The 26,570-nt window shown below is 38.9% G+C and overlaps 6 protein-coding genes and 4 long non-coding RNA genes across 20 annotated transcripts; 6 read left to right on the top strand and 4 right to left on the bottom strand.

Annotated features, from left to right (window-relative positions):
- Positions 1–48: 48 nt before the first annotated feature.
- LOC124201787 (protein spaetzle-like) lies at positions 49–974 on the top strand. The gene is made up of 2 exons (XM_046598024.1): positions 49–153; positions 227–974. Exons 1-2 carry the CDS (start codon positions 136–138, stop codon positions 818–820), a joined length of 612 nt encoding a protein of 203 aa, XP_046453980.1. The 5' UTR covers positions 49–135; the 3' UTR covers positions 821–974.
- A 3-nt stretch (positions 975–977) lies between these two features.
- On the bottom strand, positions 978–5,353 carry LOC124201784 (glutamate receptor ionotropic, delta-2-like). 5 transcript variants are annotated; one of them, XM_046598016.1, is made up of 13 exons: positions 5,125–5,353; positions 4,902–5,046; positions 4,641–4,844; positions 3,937–4,021; positions 3,462–3,623; positions 3,277–3,386; positions 3,128–3,212; positions 2,905–3,066; positions 2,669–2,846; positions 2,377–2,597; positions 2,199–2,321; positions 1,942–2,093; positions 978–1,872 (listed from the first exon to the last, which is right to left on the bottom strand). In XM_046598016.1, the coding sequence occupies exons 5-13, from the start codon at positions 3,570–3,572 to the stop codon at positions 1,698–1,700; spliced, it is 1,317 nt and encodes a 438-aa protein (XP_046453972.1). In that variant the 5' UTR covers positions 3,573–3,623; positions 3,937–4,021; positions 4,641–4,844; positions 4,902–5,046; positions 5,125–5,353; the 3' UTR covers positions 978–1,697. The 5 variants fall into 5 exon arrangements, with proteins under 5 accessions (XP_046453972.1, XP_046453974.1, XP_046453975.1 ...); XM_046598018.1 differs by having other exon boundaries at positions 5,158–5,353; XM_046598019.1 differs by lacking the exon at positions 3,462–3,623.
- A 96-nt stretch (positions 5,354–5,449) lies between these two features.
- On the top strand, positions 5,450–6,607 carry LOC124201788. Its single transcript, XR_006877686.1, has 4 exons — positions 5,450–5,580; positions 5,664–5,791; positions 5,851–6,259; positions 6,315–6,607. It is a non-coding gene; the product is annotated as an uncharacterized LOC124201788 (long non-coding RNA).
- Positions 6,608–7,711: 1,104 nt separating this feature from the next.
- On the bottom strand, positions 7,712–11,787 carry LOC124201789. 2 transcript variants are annotated; one of them, XR_006877687.1, is made up of 7 exons: positions 11,511–11,787; positions 11,175–11,355; positions 10,948–11,019; positions 9,861–10,768; positions 8,377–9,796; positions 8,061–8,317; positions 7,712–8,005 (listed from the first exon to the last, which is right to left on the bottom strand). It is a non-coding gene; the product is annotated as an uncharacterized LOC124201789 (long non-coding RNA). The 2 variants fall into 2 exon arrangements; XR_006877688.1 differs by having other exon boundaries at positions 11,559–11,787.
- A 656-nt stretch (positions 11,788–12,443) lies between these two features.
- On the top strand, positions 12,444–13,868 carry LOC124201668. The gene is made up of 7 exons (XM_046597829.1): positions 12,444–12,449; positions 12,568–12,677; positions 12,747–12,831; positions 12,893–13,051; positions 13,123–13,318; positions 13,404–13,624; positions 13,704–13,868. Exons 1-7 carry the CDS (start codon positions 12,444–12,446, stop codon positions 13,866–13,868), a joined length of 942 nt encoding a protein of 313 aa, XP_046453785.1.
- Positions 13,869–14,026: 158 nt separating this feature from the next.
- On the top strand, positions 14,027–14,489 carry LOC124202489. The gene is made up of 2 exons (XR_006878185.1): positions 14,027–14,129; positions 14,241–14,489. It is a non-coding gene; the product is annotated as an uncharacterized LOC124202489 (long non-coding RNA).
- A 567-nt stretch (positions 14,490–15,056) lies between these two features.
- LOC124203001 (keratin, type I cytoskeletal 9-like) lies at positions 15,057–17,711 on the top strand. Of its 2 annotated transcripts, none has more exons than XM_046599566.1 (10): positions 15,057–15,213; positions 15,277–16,071; positions 16,134–16,252; positions 16,310–16,447; positions 16,525–16,626; positions 16,691–16,831; positions 16,904–17,017; positions 17,079–17,253; positions 17,315–17,510; positions 17,583–17,711. In XM_046599566.1, the coding sequence occupies exons 2-10, from the start codon at positions 15,280–15,282 to the stop codon at positions 17,603–17,605; spliced, it is 1,800 nt and encodes a 599-aa protein (XP_046455522.1). In that variant the 5' UTR covers positions 15,057–15,213; positions 15,277–15,279; the 3' UTR covers positions 17,606–17,711. The 2 variants fall into 2 exon arrangements, with proteins under 2 accessions (XP_046455522.1, XP_046455521.1); XM_046599565.1 differs by having other exon boundaries at positions 17,580–17,711.
- Positions 17,712–18,665: 954 nt separating this feature from the next.
- Positions 18,666–21,251, top strand: LOC124203003 (neurofilament light polypeptide-like). 4 transcript variants are annotated; one of them, XM_046599571.1, is made up of 10 exons: positions 18,666–18,769; positions 19,104–19,643; positions 19,702–19,820; positions 19,878–20,009; positions 20,096–20,185; positions 20,250–20,387; positions 20,468–20,581; positions 20,639–20,813; positions 20,875–21,055; positions 21,124–21,251. In XM_046599571.1, the coding sequence occupies exons 2-10, from the start codon at positions 19,107–19,109 to the stop codon at positions 21,147–21,149; spliced, it is 1,512 nt and encodes a 503-aa protein (XP_046455527.1). In that variant the 5' UTR covers positions 18,666–18,769; positions 19,104–19,106; the 3' UTR covers positions 21,150–21,251. The 4 variants fall into 4 exon arrangements, with proteins under 4 accessions (XP_046455527.1, XP_046455526.1, XP_046455528.1 ...); XM_046599570.1 differs by lacking the exon at positions 18,666–18,769 and adding an exon at positions 18,870–18,986; XM_046599572.1 differs by lacking the exon at positions 18,666–18,769 and adding an exon at positions 18,907–19,021 and having other exon boundaries at positions 21,127–21,251.
- LOC124203008 lies at positions 20,250–21,911 on the bottom strand. The gene is made up of 2 exons (XR_006878389.1): positions 21,754–21,911; positions 20,250–21,671 (listed from the first exon to the last, which is right to left on the bottom strand). It is a non-coding gene; the product is annotated as an uncharacterized LOC124203008 (long non-coding RNA).
- A 282-nt stretch (positions 21,912–22,193) lies between these two features.
- On the bottom strand, positions 22,194–26,368 carry LOC124203002 (wee1-like protein kinase). Of its 2 annotated transcripts, XM_046599568.1 has the most exons (9): positions 25,779–26,368; positions 25,282–25,704; positions 25,081–25,192; positions 24,259–24,373; positions 24,025–24,152; positions 23,751–23,958; positions 23,369–23,683; positions 23,029–23,296; positions 22,194–22,954 (listed from the first exon to the last, which is right to left on the bottom strand). In XM_046599568.1, the coding sequence occupies exons 2-9, from the start codon at positions 25,682–25,684 to the stop codon at positions 22,794–22,796; spliced, it is 1,710 nt and encodes a 569-aa protein (XP_046455524.1). In that variant the 5' UTR covers positions 25,685–25,704; positions 25,779–26,368; the 3' UTR covers positions 22,194–22,793. The 2 variants fall into 2 exon arrangements, with proteins under 2 accessions (XP_046455524.1, XP_046455523.1); XM_046599567.1 differs by having other exon boundaries at positions 25,282–25,921.
- Between the last annotated feature and the right edge of the window lie 202 nt (positions 26,369–26,570).

The raw sequence follows: 26,570 nt of genomic DNA, 5'->3' as shown, positions 1-26,570 counted from the left end.
TAAAAAAAAATAGCTCTTACTCTATTGGCAATGTGAAACATGTTTGGTATATAAAGGCGCGGTCTCATCTTGTTTGAATTAGTTGTTACCAGAAAAGCAAAGCAAATAGAACATCTTACGAGACTCAGCATCACGATGTCTGTTAAATTCATGGTAAAGATATTCACATCAACATTCAAATACATTAAAAACAATTCTCTACTAAATGCGTTAATTCTTCTTTTAGATTTTTGCTTCTTTGACGGTCGGAGTTCTCTGCTCGCCAGACCCGAACTACAGACCACCTGTTTACGGTGCTCAGCCAAAGTACGAGTACGTCGAGATTCCGCACTGCGCCAAAAACACGACCAAGTCCTGGTGCCTGGAAGACTCTGAATATCCCCAACATGAAGTGCAACAAGCCCTGGACCAACACTACCAGGCCGTCGTGGCTTTCTACAAGGACAAACTGGCCAACACTGAGAACTCTGTCGACGGACTGGACAAGTTGAACGACGAGGTTTACCTTTGCCCGAGTTCCACCGATTACGTCCGTCCTTTCCGGGCCATCAACGTCGACGGCAAGTGGCGCACCATCGTCAACGGCGTCGAATCTTATGGCATCAAGTACACGCAAACCGCTCGAATTGAAGAATGCGACGTGGTCGTGGGTGCCACCTGCCCCTTGGTCCCGTCCTGCTACGAGTCAAAATGCGTCCAGAAAAATATTTTCCATCGCTTTTTGGTCTACAACCCGTACGACTACGCTTTCCCTTTCGCCATTGAAAAGTTCAAGTTGCCCGGATCGTGCGGTTGCGTTGTCGGAGCTTTCCACCTATAAAAGTATAAAAAAAACGCATCAATTCAAAATTACTCCATCGTATTGAGTAGTGGTACATGATCAAGAGCAATTTCTGCATGGAAAACTTATCAAATACTCCACATAATCACCTTAATTATTTACATAACCAAAAAATAAAACAGTTTAAATTCAGTACTGCAATGTTTGAAACATTTTATTTTTAACGTTTAAACTAATATTCAAAATTCTGAAAGCTAGTAGTAACTAAAAAGAACAGTAGAAAACTAGTAAAAACAGAGACAGGGTAGTGAGGAAAGCCTTAATTCATCTTTTCCATCATTTGTGATTGACTTGTACTTCACATATTTCTGTAAATGGGATAGAAAAGCGAATAAGCAACACTACACGAAACACTGAATAGCATAACCAAAAAACCATGCAGTACTTACATAATTCACCAATTACTATTTACGAAGGAGAGATTTAAAGGGGATAGCCGTGAAAAAAGAATGAAAGGAACAATACAACCTGGTCAATCAATCGATTTGTCACAGTGAGAAACGCCAGAGTTTCATTTAAGGTTTTAAGAGCATCAGTTCCTCACATTCAAACGAAATATCCGGTGTCAACAGTTTTTTTGTAACACACAGTAATTCTGCCTGCGGTATTACAACGTTAGATGAACTCGACGGGCTTTCTTTAATGTTTTCATTGTCAACATTTTCTAAATTCAACAATTGCGCAAATGTTTGACCGTGTTCGAAAATTGCTCGGTTAACATTTTTGTCCGTCGTATTTTGATTGGTGTTCCTATTCTGCTTAGCATTATGTTTCGACTTCTTCATTTGAAACATTGAGAGTCTATGATAACAATTTTCAAAGACGAAAAAGACAAAAGAAATAAAGTAACCGACGATCAATACGTAAAAGGCACCAGCAATGTTTTCAACGAGATTTGTGTTCTATTGCCCGATACTTTACGATGTTGTCTTTGCCGAGCCTCATTGAGACACTTATCAACGTCTTTGTACTTGTTCAGTTCCCTCTTCGCCCATAGGTCGATCAATCCGGCACTATGCAGCTCCATGAATCTACGTTTAGAAATAATTATGTTGCTGTTGCTACCGACACGCAACATACTTGATTTTATTCATTATTACCCTTTAATGAAGAGCTTGGTGTTTGGACTTTTTTTGGGCAGAGCCCATGCATACGAACCAGGAACAGGATCGGTCTTTCTGGCAAGGGCAAGAGAACATTTCCCTGTGGCCTTATAATCTTCATCGATAGCACTCAGTGTGACATAAAGACCCTAATGAAACACATAAATACACAAAGATAAATTTTTGTTAGACATTCGATTTCTAAGGATAGATTTCTCTTTAGTATCAATTAAAATTTATCTGAATTACATTACATTTAGGTAGACGTAAGTTCCTGATTTCACAAGGTCGACGCATTCTTGGCGTTTGACACAACGGGACTTTGGATCAGAACGCAGTTTATCGCCCAGAAGTTTGTTCACTCCACGTGTTGCTTCCTGATCAAAATTGTTTGGTAAAAATTTCAAACACAAGTGTATCTATGTGAATTACCGAAACATAAACATCCGCACTATATCCCTTGTCAACGGCAAGATTAATGTTCGAATTCTGGGCAAGATCTCTGACGGAATCAACAAGTGGTTCAGCGGTATTAGATCCCAAGACGTAAGAAACTAAAAGGCTGTTGTAGGCACAAACAAGTACCGAGGCACACAGACACCAGGAACCCAAAACAAAATAAACTGCATTCTGCATCCGTGGAAAGTGTCCTCCTTTGGATAAACGGGAAAATGTATCAGGAATTTATTAGCAAATTGTTGATTAGGTTTACCGTTCAACTCACCTTGGTTTAAGAGGATTTGGGAAATCTGGAAAAGAAAATGACCAGTTTTTTTAATTGCCGTTCCGTTACGTGGTCGATCCATCGGCAGTTTAGAAAATGTTAACGAAGACACAGGTCGAATGAAGAAATAGATAGTTAAGGCCAAAATAGGCATTGATATCAACAATCCGAGCCAAACCTATTTCAATACGTCTCAATTAATTTTAACTCATTACAAAATTAATTGCGTATTTTACCGTTGCCTGAAATGGTTTGGATACTACAGCAATCCCCTGGTTTGGTGACTCCGGCATTGGAATAAGAAGAACGACAGGTGTATAAGCGAATCCTTCAGCAAAATCCATCACGGCTAATCGACGAGGCGTCATCACCACCAATCCAATAACCAAGTCGCATTTCTAAAACGTGAAAAAATCAAGACACTGTAGAGCTTAGGTGCTTTTATTGCTTAATACTTACTCCCTTGTCCATGTAATAAGCCAGTCCTGGTTGAGCATCACTTTGTTTGTCCAATCGAGTGTCGTAAACCTGCAAAATCGAGTACCTATCATCCAAAGTAATAATTTAATAACTGACAAAGCGACAACTCCTGAACAAACGTCATTTACGTGAAATTTAAGTGTTTCGATAGCGCATCAAGTGCATCAGCTGCTACACTTCCGATCTCGACGATGTGACCGGAAGCGTTTCTCGTCAAATGAAGATTAAATTCGTGAACCTTGACAAAAAAACATTCAAGAAAACAAGGTAATAAACATATTGGTACAAAGGACTACGGATGGTTACTACTTACTAATAATTGCAAGCCTATTACTTGGTGTTTTCCTTTAAGAGAGGACAATTCGGTCGAAAAAGCTGAGGTCACGCATGTTAAAAACAAAAGCCACGACAATGGTTTTCTCATTTTGGATAATAGGAAATTTAGCCGCGCAATATGCTGCCAGGGATAGTCTTTCTGTGAAATGAAAGGGAAATAAAAATTATCGGCACGGCTCTTCCTCAGATGCTCAGTTGTCAACGTTGTCAGCCAGAATGGGAATCTAGTTTTCAAAAATTTGAAATCGCTGGGCATTTCGTCAAAAGCGGTGGGGCTAATGGGTAGGCTACATAAAGGAAAAAGCTAGGCCACGACAAAACTGAATTGCCACCAATCGTTGTCTAGGAAACCTACGTACGTACACAACATCACTTTTGCTGAATAGAACATACCAATTCAAACGCCACGACAATGGTTTTCTCCTTATGGATAATAGGAAATTTAACAGTACCACTTGAATAGTCTGGACTGCCTTTCAATGGTCAGGAACTTCTTTTTGATGGCACGTGCTCTTCCTCAGTAGTTGTCAAGGAAACCTTTACACAAAACATAATTTGTACTGTACAGGTCACTACAGGATAGACTGCGCCCATTCAAATATCCGAAATGTCGGATGACAATTTCAGACCGAATTTATTATTGCATAGGTCAAGTTTTCTTTGTCTGGGCAAATAATGCTTGAAACTGAGTTCATATACAGATGTCCGGGATGCGTAGGGGGAGACCTGGGTTGGGCGGGATACTGGGGTTACATGCGACTGTATTTATTTTAAGACTTTGCTTCTCAAAGGAACGTTTCTGAATGTAAAGCTTTAAAGATAAAGTGTACGTGTCCCGCCATACTACTAACACGTTCTTCCCTACGATTGCCTATGTCAAGATTTGGCATGTTTAATGCAAGTTGTGCGCGTATTCAAAACTCAGACATTCAAAACAGACCGGTACTAAGGTAAATAGGGCATTGTATCAGCTTCGGTATCGACTACGGATAATATAAATATATACGTAGGTTTTAAAATGTTTATGATATGGAACGGCCTATTCCCTGCACACCTATACTGAAGTACCGACTGTACGAAATAAATGCCGTCCGGATTATGCCAAGTAAGGTGACCGTGTGTGTGAGGAGAGTTTTTAGAAATATATGAGACTTACCGCCAAGGCAGTTGTGAAAGATATTTCCTATCTGCGAGTGCCAATGCCCGGCAGAAATCGCCAATCAAGTCACGGAATCATCAAGGAACTGAGAATCAGCTGTGGATCAGGTATTTTAGCCAGAACATTCAATTGCCATAATTCCACGGTTGGATGTCACTCATCAACTGAAGGTGTTCCAATGGCTATTAAAAACCAATTAAACTAGAACAACACAAAATTATATATTTTACAAATTCTAAGATGAATAGATTGTCTTACGATTGTTTGTTAATGGAGGCTTCCATCGAAAGAATTCGACGAAGATGCATTTGCACGCATTTTCACGACCAAAATGTCAAGTTGTCAACCAAGCGTAGCTAATCGCCAGGAAGACTTTCGACAATCGATCCCATAACACGAATACCTGTGAAAATCAATAACTCACAATCTGCAGTCAATTTATTCACGAATGAAAAGAATATTTTTAAGAAACAATTCACACCTAATACTTGAATCGATGTCTTCGGGACTTTACTTGACTGCTTTGTAACCACGTGTGGGACACCTGGATAACAACACAGGGCAAAATACCAAATTGGGCAATCGAGGAACAAGAAAAGTTTATGCAACGTACTCTGTTTTCAACCGCTTAGTCACTTATCACAATCACAATGAAAGATTTCAATTTAGTCAAACTTTTTGTAGAAACACTGCTGAGTTGAAAGAAAATGGACAACTTGATCTCGGTCGTCTGGACGAACCCTACCGACTCTCATGGGTACGACATTTAGACGGTAGGGTTCGTCCAGACGACCATAGGCACGGTAGCGCTCGTGGTGGCAGAGGGCTACAACACACTGTCCTACAACATACTGTCAATATAAACAAAGCAGTTCAAAAGTGTCAATTCAGGTTTATTGCAGGTTTAGTGCCGTTTCTCACAGTCACAGTATGTCAGGTAGAGATTTGATGAAAGATTCTCTGACCAGGCATCGAGCCAGAACCAAAGCCGATAAAAGAAAAACTGATGCTTTATAACAGGAACCTAAACGTTCAGGTAACTTCTTGACCGTAATTTTGGCAGAGGCAGAGGCCGAGTTACCCAGTCTGATGAAGTTGTAGCAGTTTCTAATCAAGAAACTGCTAGTGAAATAACTCCCAGTCTAATGGTAAGTTTATCAATATTTGTGTTCAAGTTTACGATTAAAAAATGTTCCATTGTTTACAGAAAGAAGTGGTGTACAGGATATCATTCATTCAGTCGAACTGGAAAAGACATCATTGAAGCAAGCATTTCACAATTTAACAAGTAGAAAAAGGAAGCAATCAAGAAAGCGAGTGGAAAACTCGCATGAAAGACAAAGAAGATGCTTGGGATGCCAAGAGAGATGCTGTCTTTCAAAACTACATTAGCTCCCGTTCCTATAGTGCAAGTAAATGTGGTGTATGTGAAAAAGGCACTAATCCTGTTTGTTGCTTTACTTGCAAGCAAGATTTCTGCAGCAAATGTGATATGATCACTCACCGCAAACTGTTATTGGTACTACACAATGGGGAGGTGTGTGAGAATGGCGAAAATTTAAAATTCTTGCGCCAAAACAAGTTCATATCTGAAGATGGGTACATCACTGTTGAAGGTAATAGCGGTTTCTTGAATTATTTATGTAGATTAATAATTATCTTGTTTTATAGTGTCCCTTCCTGTCCAGAATGCAAAAGCCCTCATTCGTGTACTACGAAACCTGGTTCAAGAGACGTAACCGTAGTTACAGCCAATGGTAAATGAGGGCAACTTCACGGAGGACAACCGATTACCAGGATTACATCGACGAAGACACAGCCAATTATCAAGACTACGCTGATGAAGAAAATGAAGACAACAATTATTATCCATCGTTTAAAACGCTCACATATATTTATGCAAATCTTGTAATTACATTTGAAATAGAGCTATTGTTTGAAGGGAATAAAAGTATTCTTACGAGCTTTTTGATTTGTTTCATCAACATTATTCGTCATCCTTATATGCCTTTCCGAGTCTGCGTGAAAATAAAATTCTTTCGCAGTAAATTATACATTCGCGTGTTGATGTTATACTTAGTCTGACTTCATATTTCGATTCTGCGTAAAAATTTGAATTAGAGTTGTAATTTTCATTCATTTTAGTGGGCAGCCGCATAGTAGCGTGCGTGAAACTAAAAAAAATTCGTTCGCAGTTAATTACCGAGTTAATTACACATGCGTGTGTTTATTTTAGGCTTATTTTCACCTGATATTCCGATTCAGCATAAAAATTTGAGTTAGAGTTGTAATTTTCATTAATCTTCGTGGTTCAGCTGCCTAGCGAGTAGCGTGAAAGTAAAAATTCGTTCGCAGTTCAATACACATTCGTGTGTTTATTTAAGGCTTATTCTGACCTGATATTCCGATTCAGCGTCAAAAGTTGAGTTATAGTTGTTAATTTCATTCATTTTGGTACTAGCCTGAGGGATTTAGTTTTTTGCGATCTAATTTTTTTCTGAAAAAAGTCCGCCCTGTTACGGTAAGCGACTTACTGCGCTTTTTTCCATAAAAAAAAAGTGTCGTAAACCAATAACTCCCGCAGGCTATCACCAATATGAATGAAAAATACAACTCTTAATCAATTTTTTACGCTGAATCGGAATATCAGGTCAGAATAAGCCTAAAATAAACACACGCATGTGTAATTAACTGTGAACGATTTTTTTAGTTTCACGCACGCTACTATGCGGCTGACCACCAATATGAATGAAAATTACACCTCTGACTCAACTTTTTACGCTGAGTCAGAATATCAGGTCAAAATAAGCCTAAAATAAACACACGCATGGGTAATTAACTGCGAACGATTTTTTTTAGTTTCACGCACGCTACTATGCGGCTGACCACCAATATAAATGAAAATTACACCTCTGACTCAACTTTTTACGCTGAATAAAAATTTAAAGTCAGATTAAGTCTATTATGAACATACGCATGGATAACTAACTGCAAACAATTTTATTTTCACGCACACTCGGATATGCCTATAAGGTGACGAATAATGTTCATGAAACAAATCAAAAAGCTCATTATTATACTTTTATTCCCTTCAAACAATAGCTGTATTTCAAATGTGATTACAAGATTTGCATGACAATATATGTGAGCGTTTTAAACGATGGATAACAGTTTTTTTCTTCATTTTCTTCATCAGCGTAGTCTTGATAATTGGCTGTGTCTTCGTCGATGTAATCCTGGTAATCGGTTGTCCTCCGTGAAGTTGCCCTCATTTACCATTGGCTGTAACTACGGTTACGTCTCTTGAACCAGGTTTCGTAGTACACGAATGAGGGCTTTTGCATTCTGGACAGGAAGGGACACTATAAAACAAGATAATTATTAATCTACATAAATAATTCAAGAAACCGCTATTACCTTCAACAGTGATGTACAGGATTAGTGCCTTTTTCACATACACCACATTTACTTGCACTGTAGGAACGGGAGCTAATGTAGTTTTGAAAGACAGCATCTCTCTTGGCATCCCAAGCATCTTCTTTGTCTTTCATGCGAGTTTTCCACTCGCTTTCTTGATTGCTTCCTTTTTCTACTTGTTAAATTGTGAAATGCTTGCTTCAATGATGTCTTTTCCAGTTCGACTGAATGAATGATATCCTGTACACCACTTCTTTCTGTAAACAATGGAACATTTTTTAATCGTAAACTTGAACACAAATATTGATAAACTTACCATTAGACTGGGAGTTATTTCACTAGCAGTTTCTTGATTAGAAACTGCTACAACTTCATCAGACTGGGTAACTCGGCCTCTGCCTCTGCCAAAATTACGGTCAAGAAGTTACCTGAACGTTTAGGTTCCTGTTATAAAGCATCAGTTTTTCTTTTATCGGCTTTGGTTCTGGCTCGATGCCTGGTCAGAGAATCTTTCATCAAATCTCTACCTGACATACTGTGACTGTGAGAAACGGCACTAAACCTGCAATAAACCTGAATTGACACTTTTGAACTGCTTTGTTTATATTGACAGTATGTTGTAGGACAGTGTGTTGTAGCCCTCTGCCACCACGAGCGCTACCGTGCCTATGGTCGTCTGGACGAACCCTACCGTCTAAATGTCGTACCCATGAGAGTCGGTAGGGTTCGTCCAGACGACCGAGATCAAGTTGAAAATGGAAAACCGACCCACGTCACGCCTGGCCTGCAGAACTACAACACTGTCAACCGAACTTCCGTGGGAATGGAAGCAGTGATGCCAAAATTCCCATTGCCAATTTACAAAGCTCGATATGCTGCACAAAAATGTTTAATGATTTTTTTTTGTGTTGATTGAATTCCCTCCAATTACATATTAGCTCTGCATAATAAAAAAATCTCTTTTCGCTCGAAAAATTGTAGATTGTAGAAGAGTATAAATTTCAATAGCAAATATTGAAAAACTAAATGTACGTACATGATATTTTTTTAACGTATGCTTAACAATTGGATTTTAAAAATTTACGACAAGGTATACGCCGTTTACTTGTCGGTAGACAATATGTCCTTTTTTTTAACTTTTGAATATATTTATTCCCCAATAATTTGTTTGTGTGTTTTTATTTCAGGGTTTCCCTGACAACTCTAGCGGGTTGCTGCAAGATTCCAGCTGATAAAAAGAATGATTTTTCCCCCGATGACCGACACATCTTCAAAACTATTCAACTTGTATGTCGCAAGTTTTGAAAATAATTATCTAGCTAGATGACAGAACACTGGCTGTTGCTTCTACTTGGATTGGTAAGATGCGTTTCAAGCGACGCTACTTATCTGAGCGGAAAACACCTCATCGTTGGAGTCCAGGTTTGTGTTGGCTTCTATCATCTAAATATGAAAATGCATAATTTATTTTTAGCTAAAATTTTAAAATGTAATTTTCTCAAGGAAATCGAAACCCATCTTTATGTGAAGAGAAACATATCCGGTCATATTATCAAAGTTGATGGCGTAGCTGCTTGGACTTTGGCTGCACTATCTCTTCGTTTAAATTTCACGTAATGACAGATTTCAAGCTTTTACATACACATATTACGTAACGGGAATTGCAGGTACTCGTTTCTTCAAGTCAACGACACTCGGTTAGAAAAACAAAGCAATGTTCTCCCAGGTCTTGCATACTACATGGAAAAAGGAGTAAAATACCATACAATAGAATTTTCTAAATCATAGCCTATTTATTACCTTATAATGCGTTCCAGAAATGTGACTTGGTCATCGGAGCTCTTCTGATGACGTCTAGGCGTTTCGCAGCTATGGATCTCGCCGAAGGATACGCGTACACGGACGCAGCTCTACTAATCCCGATGCCCGAATTATCAGACAATTCTTGCGCTATCCTTCAACCTTTTAATCTCGCTGTAAATGATTTGACTCGTTTCAATCAAACTAGTTTTCTGGGAAATTAATAACAGAGGTGACATATTGGAAATAGGTTTGGATCGGATTGTTGACCGTGACGCCTATTACCGCTGTAGTAGTTTACTTTTCAATTCGTCCAGTGACTTCTAAAGCATCGTTGAATGGAAAATATTGCGGAAAGATTAGTCAATTTCTATTTGGTGCACGTCAAGCCTTTTTTCAGCTTGTACAGATTTTACTGTTTCAAGGTGAGCATATTGAAACGAAAAACAGTTAAACTTACCAATGATGCAATTGTCACAGGGGTATACTTTCCACGGATGCGAAATGCGGTTTACTTTGTTGTTGGATCTTGGTGTCTGGGGGCTTTGGTAATTGGCTGTGCTTATAACAGCCTCTTGATTTCTTACATCCTGGGATCCAACAGCGAACCTTTGGTAGATTCCCTTGCAGAACTGGTCAAGAATCCCAACGTCCAGCTTGTCGTTGAAAAAGGACGTGGTATCGAACTCGCTCTCTTGGTACAATGGAATTCAAATAAAATCACAAATGTGGTCACATTTTTAAAAATTATTGTCCTATCAGAGTGATAACAAACCGGGACTCTACAAACAGCTTGGCGATAAAATGCGATCCCAGACGAAATCCAATTGTGTGACGCTTCAAGAGTGCGTTGACCTTGTCAAATCTGGATCTTATGCCCATTTCAATGTAACGACGCAACAGCAATTCTAATTGAAATACCAGAAAATCACGAATAAAATCTAAGAATCTAATTAAAACTATAACTTTTGTAATTTATTTTTAAATATCTAAAAGCTTAAATCAACCGCTATCCACGCCATCGACGAAGATTACAAGGCAACCGGAAAATGTAATCTCGCATTGGCCAAAAATATGGAAGCGATACCTGGAACATTGGCTTGGGCTTTGCCGAAAAGGAGTCCATACACCAGAATCTTTGCCAAAGGGTGCTGAATTTCTAGAAATACAATTGCAAATTTTTGTAAAATTGTATGAGATGTTTACGTGAATAACTGAGGACTGAAAATTAATTTCCAGGTTTATGGAGTTGCACGAGGACGGATTGATTGAATTTCTGATTCGAAGGGATCAGGAAGGAAACAACAACATTACCAAATGCCTGGATGAAGCTCGTAGGAGGCAGCACAAAAGGGCAGTGTCCGGGAATACTAGACAAATTTCATTAAGCAACTTTTCGGGAGCTTTTTACGTCTTAATTATCGGTTATTTCATTTCCTTTGTCTGCTTCATCCGTGAAAATATTTACTACAGGATGTCCAAGTGTTTTCAAAAACTATCGTACAAACAGAATCTTAGTCGGAAGCAGTCGAAAGGCTCACAATCAGAAAAAGTCGTAAAAGTTGACAACAATAATCTAAACAGTGCAGTAGAAGAGACAGATACAGTTTTCCCATATTTGCAATAACCCAATAAAACATAAATGTTCACCTGTCATCTATCTGTCATTAATGTCTTTGGATATTGGAATTTACTTACAATGAGCGAAATTCACGAAATTTTAAGCTGAATGTGTAGTTACAATGTCTTTGGTCATTGTTATCAAATACACACGGAACAAAACCAATTAAAGATGCTATGACCACGTTACAGCTAATTGCACACGAATACAAAATACACTAGACAAAAAAAATACTCAAGACATGATAACGCAAGCACTGCAGATATGCAAAACTACTAATAACACTAGCAGAAGGCAATCAGTCAATCATTTGTTAGCAGAACCCCGATTCAGCAACGCTGTCAAATTACCTGAATAATTTAAAAATTCCGTGGGTTGTTTTTAAAATTCCCCGATCACCAATGTTTTATGCACATAGTGAGGTGATCCTTTGAAATGCAAGCGCTTTCTATATTATAATAGCAATTTCACAGAAATGAAAAATAAATTTTTCTTGTTTACTGCTACTAGAATTGGAAAAAGCTCGTTCATGTATCCTTGACAACATTTCAGAAATCCAATTATAGGTACACGCCTGGTACACGCCTTTATAAGTTTTAGATTTCAATATTTATAAACAAAAGAATACCGAGAACCAAATAAGAGTCGTTCGTGAACTTTTCGTATTTTAATACTAACTATAAATTTAAGTTTTGTTTGTGCATGAATTCTCGAGGTATCCCTGACAACTATTAAATCTTTTATAAAGTCCATAGTCATAAAAAGTATGGTTCTTATCCAACCACTGACAAATGATGCCCAGCATCAAACAGTTCCACTGGTAGGCTCTTTGTTGAGAGTTTGATTACATTAACTGAGATGAAGGCAAAAACCCTGCTATTATTTTTACTTGGTTTGGCCAAGTTTGCTTCAAGTGAATACACGATACTCAACGGGAAACACCTGATCGTTGGAGTGCAGGTATGTCCGCATAATGCGCATCTGTAACAATTGCTAGGCTACATAAAAGCTTTATCCTTTTACTATATTTTTTTATTTGGTTGTTAAACGCGGTTAAACGAGTTAATAAATGTCTTATTTCTCAAGGATGCTGAACTTCACCTAAATGTGAAGAGAAACATTTCCGGTCACATTACCAAGATCGATGGTGTGGCATTTAGGATTCTTGTAGCGTTCGCTAATCGCTATAACTTCACGTATGTTATTAACAGGGGCAAAATGGGTTCAAGTGTCATTATTTTGATGTTGTTGGCTGCTGATTGCAGGTACTCAATTCTACAGGTCAACGATACGCGATTAGAGAAGCAAAGCGAAGCGCTCCCCGGTCTCGCTTACTACCTTCAAACTGGAGTAAATTAGCGATAAGTAACCTTTAAATTGCTGAAATTAATAAGTTCCATTGTCATTTCAGAAATGTGATTTGATCATCGGTGCCCTGGTGATGACGCCTGCCCGGTACGCACTGATGGATTTCGCGGAAGGATACGACTATTCATCCGTCGTTGTTCTCATTCCAATGCCGGAATCATCAAACAACGGAGCCGCAATCTTTCTACCTTTCCAGCTCTACGTAAGAATTTATCTGGTTGCCCAAAAAGATAAATCAGAAACTAATAGGTCAAACATTGGGAAAAATATTAGGTTTGGATTGGATTGTTGATTATAATTCCTCTTACGGCTGTAGCAATCTGTTTTTCAATCGAACCTGTCAATCGGATGACACAGACCGATGAGAATGTTACAATCGATCAGCCAGTAGTAAGCAACAAGATTGGCCGTTTTTTATTGACAACTAGAATCGTTTTCATTCAGATGATGCGCATTCTTCTGAATCAAGGTCAAATCGATTGATATGTGATAAACTATACCAATGCTTGAACGCTTTTTTTTTTTTTAAATAACACCTTCTGTATTTTTAACAGGGGCATACTTTCCACGTATGCGAACTGCAGCTTATTTCGTTGTTGGGTCATGGTGTCTGGGGGCTTTAATACTCGGATGCGCCTATAACAGCCTTTTAGTTTCTTACATCCTGGGATTGAGCAATGCTGAACCACTTGTCGACTATATCTTTGACCTTGCTCGCAATTCGAATGTTCAACTTGTAGTGGACAAAGGGCGTGGGACCGAATTATTTCTTTTGGTAACTACAATTGAAACGAAATCACATTACATGAACGTCCAGTTAATAATTCTGTTTATGACAATGACAATCATCCCAGACTGCCAAAATAGGGCTTTACAAACAACTAGGAGATAAATTACGATCCCAGTCGAAATCCAATTGCGCAACGCGTCAAGAGTGCATCGACCTCGTGAAATCAGGATCTTATGCGTATCTAAATGTAATTTTACTAGGGATGTCAGATAATAAGGAAATGATTTAGGCCTACTGGAGAAATTGTTCAAAATCTTCTATAAGAAATTGCAAATGAGTGTAAAAATGTTTTGAAATGAAATCCAACACATTTTTCATTTGTACTGTATTTTAAAAAGACCGAATTTGTTGCTATCAACTTCATCGACGAAGATTACAAGGCAAATGGAAAATGTAATCTCGCATTGGCCCATCATACCGAAGCGATACCTGGATCTTTGGCTTGGGCGCTACCCAAAAGAAGCCCTTACACACGGCTGTTTACCAAAGGGTATTGAATTACATTTGACTCCTCGTTCCATGAAATGCATTTAGACTTTTTTTTTAATCTGTGAAGACTACTTGCCTTTATAAGAGAATTAAAAATGTCTTTCTGGGCCAGATTCATGGAGCTGCACGAAGCCGGACGGATTGAATTTTGGACTCGGGTGTATCAGAAAAAGTATACGAACGCCACTCATTGCCTAAACGAGGCCCGTAAAAGGCGAGAGCAGCGCAAACTGTCTAAAAGTAAAACCAAAATTACATTGAATAACTTCTCGGGCGCATTTTACGTCTTAGCCCTTGGCTACTTCATTTCTTTCGTCTGTTTTGTGCGAGAAAATATTTGTTTTAGACTCAATAGATATAATCAAAGGAAAAAGAAAAACAACGTCAGAGGGAAACCGCTTGCTCCAAAAGCAACGGATAACCGTCCTCCTGAACGAGGACACAAGTGGGCGCCCAAGATTTTCGCTTTTAGATTCGTGCTGTCTGAACGCAAGGAAAGGGTTTTGACTTAAAGGAATCATAATCAAATAAATCAATGGTTGCAATGAGGGCGAAAAACGGGGTGGAAAATGTTTACGATTGCTAGTGAATGTTGTTACCATATACCTGTAACGTAGAATGTATGTATTTCTTTTCTCTGATATAATACAGCTAAAATGGAAAGTTAATCACAAAAAACGTTGAATTCAAATTTGGTCGAATTTTGGTTTTTCGTGGGTCCACGCCATCTAGCGAAACACATTCGAAGCACGCACAAAATTTGAATATTTTCTTCGACCATTAAATGTAAAAATACTCTTTTTTATTAGTCTTTTAATTTATTTAGAAACTTTAAATCATTTTTGTTGGATTTCCAATTAAATTTCTTGATAAAATAAAAAATGTGTTGTCAGCAATTCGATTTAAAAATTGTAGGCAACTGCAGATTCCTCCAGCAGACGAACATAGTCAACAAACATACTTTAAAGTGATTCTGCTGCGTCCACACGTGGCAATTGACTGTGAAAGGTTTTAACTATTATTTTTCGTGTGATTAGACGATTACTAAAAGTATTGAAGACTTCTTAACCCATTGACTACATTCAGTAAGTCTTTAAAGGTCCCTTTTCAAAATTCGAATTCCTTATGAACGTATATTTATTCCCTAGGACATGTTTGGTTCACGTGGTAGAGGCCGAGGTGGAGATCGCGGTGGTTCTCGAGGCGGAGGCCGTGGTGGTGGAGATCGAGGAGGATTTCGAGGTAGAGGCAGAGGTGGTGGCGACCGTGGAGGATTTCGTGGTGGTAGCCGAGGCCGAGGTGGAGGAGATCGTGAAGGATTTCGGGGAAGCAGTAGAGGTAGAGGCGGTGGAGATCGTGAAGGATTTCGAGGCAGAGGACGTGGACGTGGTGGAGATCGCGGAGGTGATCGTGGTGGATTTCGAGGCGGCAGCAGGGGCCGAGGTGGAGGAGATCGTGAAGAAAGAGGCGGTTTCAGAGGTTCCAGAGGTGTTTCAAGGGGAAGTTTCAGAGGAAGTGATCGTGGAAACTTTGGAGGTGACAGGGGTGCTCGTGGAAGCTGGGCTGACTCAGGCAGTTCCGGTCATAGAGGTGCCCCAAGAGGTGGCCGTGGAAGAGGAGCACCTGCTTTCTCCAACAATGGAAGAGAGAGTCCAGAGCAAATCATCAGTCCAGGCAAAGAAAAAAAAGTTCACCAGAAAGAATCTGAAATCAAATTGGGATTGCAAATCTATGTTGCCTTCAAGAAAACTCCAGTTGTTATCGAAGAACTTGAAAAGCTACCAGGATTTCATTCAGTTCGTGCACCACCTAATGAGAAGGAAAATGAGAAAATCATCTTGTTCAAAGACATGGAATCACTTGATGCTGCTAGAGAAATCCTTGACGCCCATGAAAATGTTCAATCCACAAACCAAATGGGATTAAAATCAATTGTAAAACAGGTAAATCAGTATATTTCATTTTACATTTTTGACATCACATTTATTAAAATTTTTCATTACAGCGTAAAGCCTCAGATGCCTGCAAAGTTTACCTCAGTTTTAGTGAAGCTGTTACCGAAGAGGCTGTTAAAAAACTTGATGACAACATTAAAGAAGTTGCCCTCTTCATAGAAAAAAATAGGCAATTTTAAGGCATTTTCTCAAGACTTTCTGGTATCATAATCAATTTAATTAACAGCTGTGCACTGCAATTTGCAACACTCAAAGAAGCCAAAATTGCAGCTGGCAAATTGAAGAGACATTTGAGTCAAATTCAGAGCTTACTTCAAGTGGATGTTTATAAGCCGAAGACAGAAGATGATGTTCCCGAAAATTTGTGAGTTTGACTTCAAAATTTATTTCTTTTGATTCCAAAATTATTTGACTAATTTAATTCCCCCTTTTATTATCAAGAGCTTCTATTTGCCAAGTTTATCTGAAGTTCAACGAACCTTATGATGAAAAAGCTGTGAAAAAGCTTGACACCACCATTGAAGCAATTCTTCCAGTTCACAGGTATTTGAAAGCAACTTAGTCAAGGTTTAAAGCATTTAAAAACAAAACTTGTTTTCCCCAACAGCTGCAATGTGCGTTTTGCAACTCGTGAGGAAGCAGAGAGTGCAGCCGAGAAAATAAAGACAAAGATTGGTGAAAACGGCCTACGACTTGTGGATGTGTATAGTCTGCCATCAAAGGCAGCTAATAGTGTACCACAAGACAAGTGAGTTACAATTAGTTTGTTTACATGTTTCACAATTATTTTGTTAACTATTCTCATTATTATTCTTTTAAGGGTTGTACTAAGAGATGTTCCGAAAGAGGCCTCTCTTAAAGATTTCGTCTCTCAGTTCCCTGATGCCAATGCTGTGGTTATTTACAAAAATACTTTCCCTGCCTCCAAGTTTTGGTATGGCATTGATATTTTCTTGTTTTATCAGCAAATTCTAATATCACGATTTATTATTTAGTCATGCTTATCTTGGTTTCGACAACGCGGAGCGGGCAGCAGAAATATTAAGTTCTACCGATTTAAAAATTGCCGGGAAAAAAGTATACGTTTTCCCAGCATACTCGGATTTATTACAGGAACTTCCCGATTTAGGCGAAATCAAAGCCAAACTGCCTGAAACCGACATCAAAGAGGTAGTCAGGTTCCATCGAATATTTCATTAGTGTCATCTTAAAATTTTTCGCCATCATTTAGGGACCTCCAAGCAAGAAAAGGAAGGTTGAAAACGAAGACGAAGAAATGGAAAGTGATGAAGAAGCCAGTGGAGAAGAAGAGGATGAATTAGACGAAGAAGGCGAAGAGGAGGGAGAAGAAGAAGAAGAAGGGGAGGAAGAGGAAAGTGAAGATGAAGAGGGTCAGGAAGAAGGAGATGATGAGATTGATGACGAAGGTAATTTGTCTTAAAGGACTGAAAATTTCCATTCAAAAAATTTATTTTTGTTTCGTTTTTTTTTAACAGAAGACGATGATGAGGAAAGTGACTAAATGGAAATTCTACACTGTCTAGAAATTAATGATTTCATTCTTGACAAATAATGAAGTATGAACTGTTTTCGTGACGCATTAACCAAATAAAGGTTATCAACGATGATGTTTGACAATTTTTCCTATCTCGAATTTAAAAAAAAAATTGTTGTGATAGAATTGAAGTTACAGAATGGCGTTTTTCAGAAATTTGATTGCCTGGGTTTTGGGGGTTCACAATAGAATTTAAACGATTAGCTCTATAAAACGGTTTCAGCCAAAAAAAAGTGAGACTTCGCAAATTTGTATTACTTACACAAGCTTGAGTTAAACCACAGTTCTTCAAAGAAACCCCTGTGGGGGGGGGGTATCTAAAGTCAATCTTGGGAAGTTAGGAGAACGCAAACAAAATTGTTTGTGTACTCAATTTTGGTAGGCCCATATATTTTTGTTCACCTTAAGGAGAAGTCTCAGTCATACACACATTTCACGAATCATTGAATTTGCCAAACCATTTTGTCCCCCTTGCACCCCATAGTTAGAATTGAAAAGACTACTCTTTTTTTTACATGAAGGCCAAAAAATATCTGGAAAGAAAACGGAAAAAGGCTTTTTTGCTGCGGTTCCGCAGAGCTAAAAGTCGTGCGAGTTCTCGACTAGTGATCAACGTATCGTACAATCGTAGTAGCCTTAGTGGGTGCGCTCTCCGATCTGGTGTTAGCAGGTGTTGGTAACCAATAGTTAATTCCATGGTTAATTTAGCTGCAAATTTTGCTTTACCGGTAACGCAGATAAAAATTAAAAACCGCGTGGTCTTTATCTGTGCCGGCAGAGCAATAGATCCCTGGTCGGTTCACGGCTGTGTTGGCTTCCCCATCTCGATTTTAGGGTAAACGTAAGCCGATTTGGAAACTTTAAAAAGCGCCTCTAGTGAGTGTGTCAGCTACAACGTCCAGCTACTTTTGAGAGCCTAGATGGCTCTTTTTAAAGTTTCCACTTCACAATTCTGACAGGCCCCGCCCTAAAACCCCCTGAAAATCGGCTTACGTTTACCCTAAAATCGAGATGGGGAAGCCAACACAGCCGTGAACCGACCAGGGATCTATTGCTCTGGTGCCGGTAAGGTCTGCTGACTCTGCTCTCTAAAAGACCTACTTCCTACTTGATATTGGTCTGCTAGAATACGTAATAATGGTTTCATTTTCTTTAAAAAATTAATTACTTTTATTGATTGATTTCCATTTTGAATTAAATTTTGAAATAGACGAAAAACATTTTTGTAAATAGAAATTTAAAAGGTTGTAGCCTACTGCAGATTGCTCATAATGCTCAAGCAGACGAACGTAGTTGACAAACCTTATTTTGTTTTTAGAATTTTCTGTTTTCCAGCCTTCCACACGTGGTATACACCGCTCGAAGTCTTCAACTATTATTCTTGTATATTAGTTTTGACCAAATTGAGATTGACTTAAATGTTTTTATTTTATTTTATTTACTAATCAATGTATTCATTCCCTAGAATATGTCTGTTACTCGTGGTAGAGGCCGAGGTGGAGATCGTGGAGGAATTCGTGGTGGTGGCCGAGGCCGAGGTGGAGGAGATCGTGGAAAAACAGGTGGTTCCAGAGGTGCAAAGGGAAATTTAAGAGGAAATGGCAGGGGTCGTCGTGGAAGCTTGGCTGACTCGAGCAATTCTGGCCATAGAGGTAGCCCAAGAGGTGGTCGTGGAAGAGGAACACCTGCTTCCTCCAAGAGTAGAAGACATAGTCGAAGGCAAAAAATCAGTCAAGGCAAAGACAAAATAGTTGATCAGAAAGAATCAGAAATTGAATTAGGATTGCAGATCTATGTTGCCTTCAAGAAAACTCCAGTTATTATTGATGAACTCGAAAAGCTACCAGGATTTCATTCAGTTCATACACCACCGAATGAGAAGGAAAATCAAAAGATCATCTTGTTCAAAGACATGGAATCACTTGATGCTGCTAGGGCTATCCTTGACGCCCATGAAAATGTTCAATTCACAAACCAAAGGGGACTGAAATCAATAAAATCTCAGGTGTGTAATTTTATTTTATTTTTCAGGTATTAATGTATTATTAATTTTTTTTTTACAGCGTAAAGCCTCAGATGCCTGCAATGTTTTCCTTAAGTTTAGTGAAGCTGTTGATGAAGAGACTGTTAAAAAGCTTGATGACAGCATTAAGGAAGTTGACCTCTTCATAGATAAAAGAAGGCAATTCAAGGCATTTTTATCAAGACTTTCTGGTATCATAATCAATTTACTTAACAGATGTGCGTTGCAATTTGCAACACTAGAAGAAGCCAAGATTGCAGCTGGGAAATTGAAGAAACACTTCAGTCAAGTTCAGAGCTTACCTGAAGGGAGTAACCCAAAGGCAGGAAAAAATGTACCTGGAAATTTGTGAGTTTGACTTATTTGTTTTGAACTCCATATTTAAATGACTAACTTCATTTCCACTTACATTTTATAAATTGCTTCTATTATAGTTTAGTATATTTGATGTTTAAAAAAAATTATGATGAAGAAGCTGTGAAAAAGCTTGACACCACCATTGAAGCAATTTTTCCAGTTTACAGGTAATTTAACTGCTACCTACTCAAGATGTAAAGTAATAAAAAAAATTTGATATCTTCCCAACAGCGGCATTTTGCGTTTTGCAACTCGTAAGGAAGCAGAGAGTGCAGCTGAGAAATTGAAGACAAAGATAGGTGAAAATAGCTTACGGTCTGCGGATGTGGGTTATCTTCGATCATCCTATAACAAAGTACCACAAGACAAGTGAGTTATACTCAATTACTTAATTTGTTCACAAGTTTTACCATTTTATTTCAAGTACTAATCGCCTTATTTTATTTAAGGGTTGTACTAAGAGATGTTCCGAAAAATGTCTCTTGTTTTGATATTATCTCTCAGTTTCCTGATGCCAATGCTGTGGTTATTTACAAAAAGACATTCCCTGCCTCCAAGTTTTGGTAAAATATTAATCCCTTCTTTATAGACAAATTTTAATTCCACGATATTTTATTTAGTCATGCTTATCTTGGTTTCGACACCGCGGAGCGGACAGCCGAAATATTAAGTTCTACCGATTTAAAAATTGCCGGGAAAAAAGTATACGTTTTCCCAGCATACTCGGATTTGTTACAGGAACTTCCCGATTTAGGCGAAATCAAAGCCAAACTGCCTGAAACCGACATCAAAGAGGTAGTCAGGTTCCATCGAATATTTCATTAGTTGCATCTTAAAATTTTTCGCCATCATTTAGGGACCTCCAAGCAAGAAAAGGAAGGTTGAAAACGAAGACGAAGAAATGGAAAGTGATGAAGAAGCCAGTGGAGAAGAAGAGGATGAATTAGATGAAGAAGGCGAAGAGGAGGGAGAAGAAGAAGGGGAGGAAGAGGAAAGTGAAGATGAAGAGGGTCAGGAAGAAGGAGATGATGACGAAGGTAATTTATCTTAACGGATTGAAAATTTCTATTCAAAAAAATTATTTTTGTTTCGTATTTTCAAACAGAAGACAATGAGGAGGAAAGTAACTAAATGGAAATTCTACACTGTCTAGAAAATAATGATTTCATTCTTGACAAATAATGAAGTATGAACTGTTTTCGTGACGCATTAACCAAATAAAGGTTATCAACGGCAATGTTTTGTTTCAAAAAATTATTGTGCTAGAATTGAATTTACAGGACGGCAGAGATTTCAATGATTTCCAGAAATTTGTGATCCTGTTGTTTTAGGTTCGCATTAACACCCAACGGTTCAGCTCATAAAAGAATGGCTTCACAAATCTGAATAACAAGCTGGACTTAAAACCACGGTTGCTTCCAAAGAAATCCCTGCGGGAGCTAATTAAAAGTCAATCTTGGAAGTAAAGGAAGCATTACAAGGTTAGGAGAACGCAAACGAAAGTAGAGTATTTAATTTTGGTATACTTTTATGCACCTGCAAAATGTGGGGAGAAATCTCAGTCATACAAACAGTTCGTTACAGAATTTGCCAAACCGGTTTAATCCACCCTGAAGCTTCTACACGCTTGTCGTGTCTGAACTTGTCGGTTGGCTAAGCATTCGAGCAAAGAAAAAATCTAGGAAAGTCCAGAAAACTACTTTTTAAAAAACATGAAGGCCAAACGGGTACGTACCTGTACCAGTAACGAAAATTTCGAAAGTCATGCGTGTCGACTCCATAGGCTAATTTTATCGTTGCACTTATTATTTTAAAAAGTTCGACGGTTACACATATTATGTGATTGTTCGAGAGAAATTTCGGTGACCTACCTGAGCACCTGTTTACGCTAGATAAGGGAATTCGATATGTAACCATGAAACATAACCATGAAATCCAAGCTTTCACGGTTATCAATCCTTGAGGGTCGTCCTTCCACGCAGCTATGACGTCAAACGTTTTGCGGGGCAATTTTAATCTCACATTTTACTTGTCTCAACCATGTTCAGTGGTACGGTCACACTTTGACTGCCCTTGAAAACCACCCCAGCCCCCCTCCACCCCCACCCTCCATTCAAACCTTTATCACCATGAAGACGACCTTTTTTCAAGGTAGCCAAAAAAAAACGGTTTTAATTTTCCAGGCAATAATAAGTCGTGTAATAAAACTCCCCTGTTCTTTACAATACAATCGACATGAAACACAGCTGAAGACAGGTAGGGAAAAAAATTAACACAGACCCAGAGAGACAGGGCGTGGGGGTTATTTAGACGAAACATTCACACAGGCACGCACACGTACAAAAAAAAAACGGAATGAAATGTGAAAAGATGCCCATACTTTTTAGCAGTGCTCTAGCAAAAATAAGGGGGAAAAAAGTGGGATGGTCCCACTTAGGACTCAAATAAGAAATATAGATTCTGATTAACGACAAGCAAATCACAGCGCGAACCAAATTAACACACAAGGCACTCCAATTCCAACTTTTTCTCAAGACTCTTTCCGTGCGAAGGGGCGGGGCTTAAAAAGGCTAGTATCTTTTGTTCTCTATTTCAACATTCAAATTTTGATATTTTAAAAATCTCTTAAAAATGAAAATGACGATTGAAATTTTTCCAATGCATAAACGTTCAGCTTTTCACGTTGGCGAAATATGTACGTAGTAGAAGTCGTTATAATATTTTCTTTGTTTTTTTTTTCTTTATGTTTTTGTTTGCTTTTAATTATCTTTTTTTTTAGAAGTCAGCATTGCTTAGACTTCTGTTCATCTTCCGACCTAACAAGAGTCGTCTTGCACAAGGTTCGTTCATTTGGAGCTTAGGCATTTTCGGAGCTGGCACTTCCTCAAGAGAAAACCTCGATAGCGGCATTAAATTTTGAATATGACGAGCGGCTTCTGTTAACACCAAAAAAGTAAAATATTAATGAATGTTTCGATAAATCGAAATAGCAGACATCAAGTTGACGTACCTTGAAGTTTCTCGGAGAGTTGTCGGTTCTTTAGTCGTTCGGCATTCAGTTCACGACTTAGTTGGTCTTTAGACTTGGCACCGTTTGGCCCTAAAACGGGGTGCTGTGTCAACACTTGGGTCGACGGCCTTAAGGTCGGGTCGGGGTGGATCATCAACTCCAGAAGATTGTGTAGCTCGATAGAGTACCGGCCGTTATATGGCAAACGGCCCTGTCGGATCGCGTGCCACTCGTCACCATTCTTTGGTAGTTGACCACCGCCAGCCATCTAACGAGGACAACAACAAGGAAACAGTTAAGTAATGAACTGAAAAGAGATGATTCGATAGTGGATTATTACCTCGTAGATTGTAAGACCCAGGGAAAAGATATCAGCTTTGGCTAGATTGTCGTAATTTTCCTGTAGGATTTCGACGGGCAAGTAACGGCAATCGCCTTCTTCCACGATTGGCTGCACAACCGACGTCACGTGACCCAAATCTCCAATTTTATACGTCACGGATCCGTAATCGTCATCAAGTTCGTCAAATCCATCGTCACTGTCGTGGTGAACCGAGCAGTCGTCGATATTCTCACGGCAGATAAAAATGTTACCCGGCTTGATATCCATATGGGCCAACTGTTTGGAATGAATGTAATGTAATCCTTCTGCAATCTAAAAGAAAAATAACAAGACATAAATTAACTACTGCCAGAAATGGATAGAAAAGAATAAAACCAACCTGCAACAATGTCGATTTTAATTGCGGTTCATTGACTATGACATTGTTTTGCTGATTAGTGCGAATCAATTCTTCGAGGGTGCCAGAATTGCAGAATTCGTTCTGAATGATCATGTGACCATTTTCAGCCCAGGCCGAATAATAGCGAACAACATGAGGGTGCTGGCCAAGGACTGCGTGAGCCCATACTTCGTTAAGAGCAGATCGTCTAAAAAAAGAGAAGAAAACAAATGTTAATTATTGGCTTAAAGGTAGGACATTCCTTGATGCTTACTCATTCGGGGATCCAGCTACTGGCATCAAACTTTTCTTGACGGCATAGGTGCATCCATCGAGCCTGTTAAGGCATTTGTGCACTGAACCGAATTCTCCTTTTCCAATCAGGCAGATCTCATGGAATTCCTAATGTTTTTTAGGAATAAAAAAAAAGGGTTAGATCCATGTGGTTCGACGTGGCACACGGAAAAAGGGGTTGTGTACCCAAATCTCCTTGGGAATTTTACTGTACCTTGTGGTATCTGGGGACACTAGTTTGATGCAGAGCAATCCTTTTCGGGGGCAATTCTTCGTCTGATTCATCGGTTGCTTCATGGACCTCTTCGTCAAAGGAATTCACTAACGACCTGTCACAGCAAATAGATTAAATTAGATTTTATGGGGAAAAAAAACATGTTTTCATTTTTCGAAGTCTTGGAACCCGGTAGAACAAGATAATTGAAACGAAGGCTTACTCCACCCACCCCTGCCATTTCAACTCAAAAGGCTTGGGAGGAAAAAAACGAGGGACAAATCCCTCTATTGTTCCCAATAAACATATCACGTTGCACACAATTTAAGAGTCCCCCCCCCCCATCTTAACCTGGGCTGTCAAGTCAAAACTGCACTTTCTTTAGAGTCTACGGAAATTTCACCAAAAAATACGTTGTAACTGCATAACCAGAAAATCAACCTTGCGAAATGTTATGCGTCCTTGACAGATTGAGGGAAATGGGATGGTTTAGAAATGTTTCTCCGAATCTCAAGGAAAACCGGATTAATGTCTTACTTTCAAACTTTGCATGGTAGGAAAATTCAAACTAACGCTTCGGGTTATGCAACAACCACTGAATTACTGATAACCGGTTGGGATATATGAGTCACCCAACTGCGAACGCATCACCATATATCGCTAAGGCTAATAGATGCAAAATGTGTGTCTATAAAAGGACATCTTCCATCCGGCACGTATTTTCAGCGAAGCTTTCCGTTAAAGTTAGCCATTATATAAACAGAAGAAACCCAGAGTGAAAGAGAAATGAAGAAATAAGGGAAGTGCAGCAAAAGAACTTACCCATTGAGACTTCGTTTAGATCTGGTTCTCTTCTTGCTAGTCAACAGCATTCCAGTTGGTGTAAATGGGTTGACATTGGCAGCAGGTGGAGTGTCCAAGTTGTCTTTTTTATCTATAGAAGAAAACATTCAATAAAGTTATTTTTTGAAATCATAGAAAACGGGGAAAAGATAAACACAATGTTGGATGTATGGTTCTTACCAGTTGATTTTGCAGAACTCATGTTGAATAGGGTCCTCATCCTGTTCCTTGGTGCAGGCGTAGCTAGAACTGGAGTAATCATAGCTGAACTGTTTTCCAGGAGAGTTTTGGGAGTTGCCGGGGAATCAAACAACCTCAGAGCCCGGACTCCACTGTAAGGGGGAGACATGGATTCTCTGGCTCTGGTTCGAAGAAACCTTGGCTTTCTAGGACTGGTTATCCGAATGGTCATTCCAAGGCCTTCATCACTTCCAGATGAGTCCAGACGATCTGATGAAATGTTGCTAGAAGTCCGGTCGGTAGTCGAGGATGCCTCATGCAAATCTTCTTCGTCACTCAATGGGAATTCCAACCGCTGTGCTATGCGGCAATGGTTCTCTTCCATTTCAATATCGCGATCCATGATGACGCGTTGAACAGACTCTTGAAATTGAAACACACTAAAGTGAACTTTGTTTTCACCTCTTTGAGAAAAAAAATAAGTTAAAGTTTCTAACGCGTAAATGATGCGACGCGAGACTGTTCGACTTGATCTGAACACTGGTCACGACAGTTGTGTGGAGCTTTCAAAAATGACTGCCCGTTTCAGTGGCTTCCATTCTTTTTGTAATAGACGGATGCAGCGTTGCCAGACGCCAGCTCCCCTCCTTTTCACGTGTGTTTTGGTACAACTGTCATGGCGGCGCCCACAACGAGGGATGGGAAGCGCTTGCGGCAATGCGGTATAGAAAATTACCCGCCAAAACCCAATGCGTCACAACATGGCCGCCGGCCGCACAAAAATTCAAATTTCGTCACAACAAAACAGGAAACAGCTGCAATAACTTGGCTACTTTCACATTTGAAAAATAAATATTTCGATTTCTAATTTTATTTGTTTTTATTAACATAAAAATTTTTGAAATTAATATTCTTAATAATAATGTTTTTAAAAAACATTTATTTAATGATGTCTTATAAAATGTCGTTAAAATCAAAATTTTAAATAAAATTTTAAAATGTAATTTTAATTTTATTGATATGTGGTGCTGTTTTTTTTTATTAACTAAACTAATCCTGAGCTATAAACGTATTGACAAAATAAAAGTGTGTGAAGCATAAACTGACGGTTGAATAACTTTAAGCGTTTAAAGGGTGGCTCGCTCGCGCTCCATGTATCACAACAAGGATAAAGCACCTTGCTGTTCGCAAACTGCGATAGCGGGTCCACGGGTGACGGGAATTTTTACGATTTCTACCTGCAAAGGTGTACGAAAGAAGTAAACAAACTTGGCACACAACAGGAGGAG

The sequence above is a fragment of the Daphnia pulex genome, chromosome 9, assembly GCF_021134715.1.
Source record: "Daphnia pulex isolate KAP4 chromosome 9, ASM2113471v1".
Classification (NCBI taxonomy): domain Eukaryota; kingdom Metazoa; phylum Arthropoda; class Branchiopoda; order Diplostraca; family Daphniidae; genus Daphnia; species Daphnia pulex.
The sequence above is the reverse complement of the archived record's forward strand: the minus strand, read 5'-3'. Positions and strand labels throughout refer to the sequence as shown.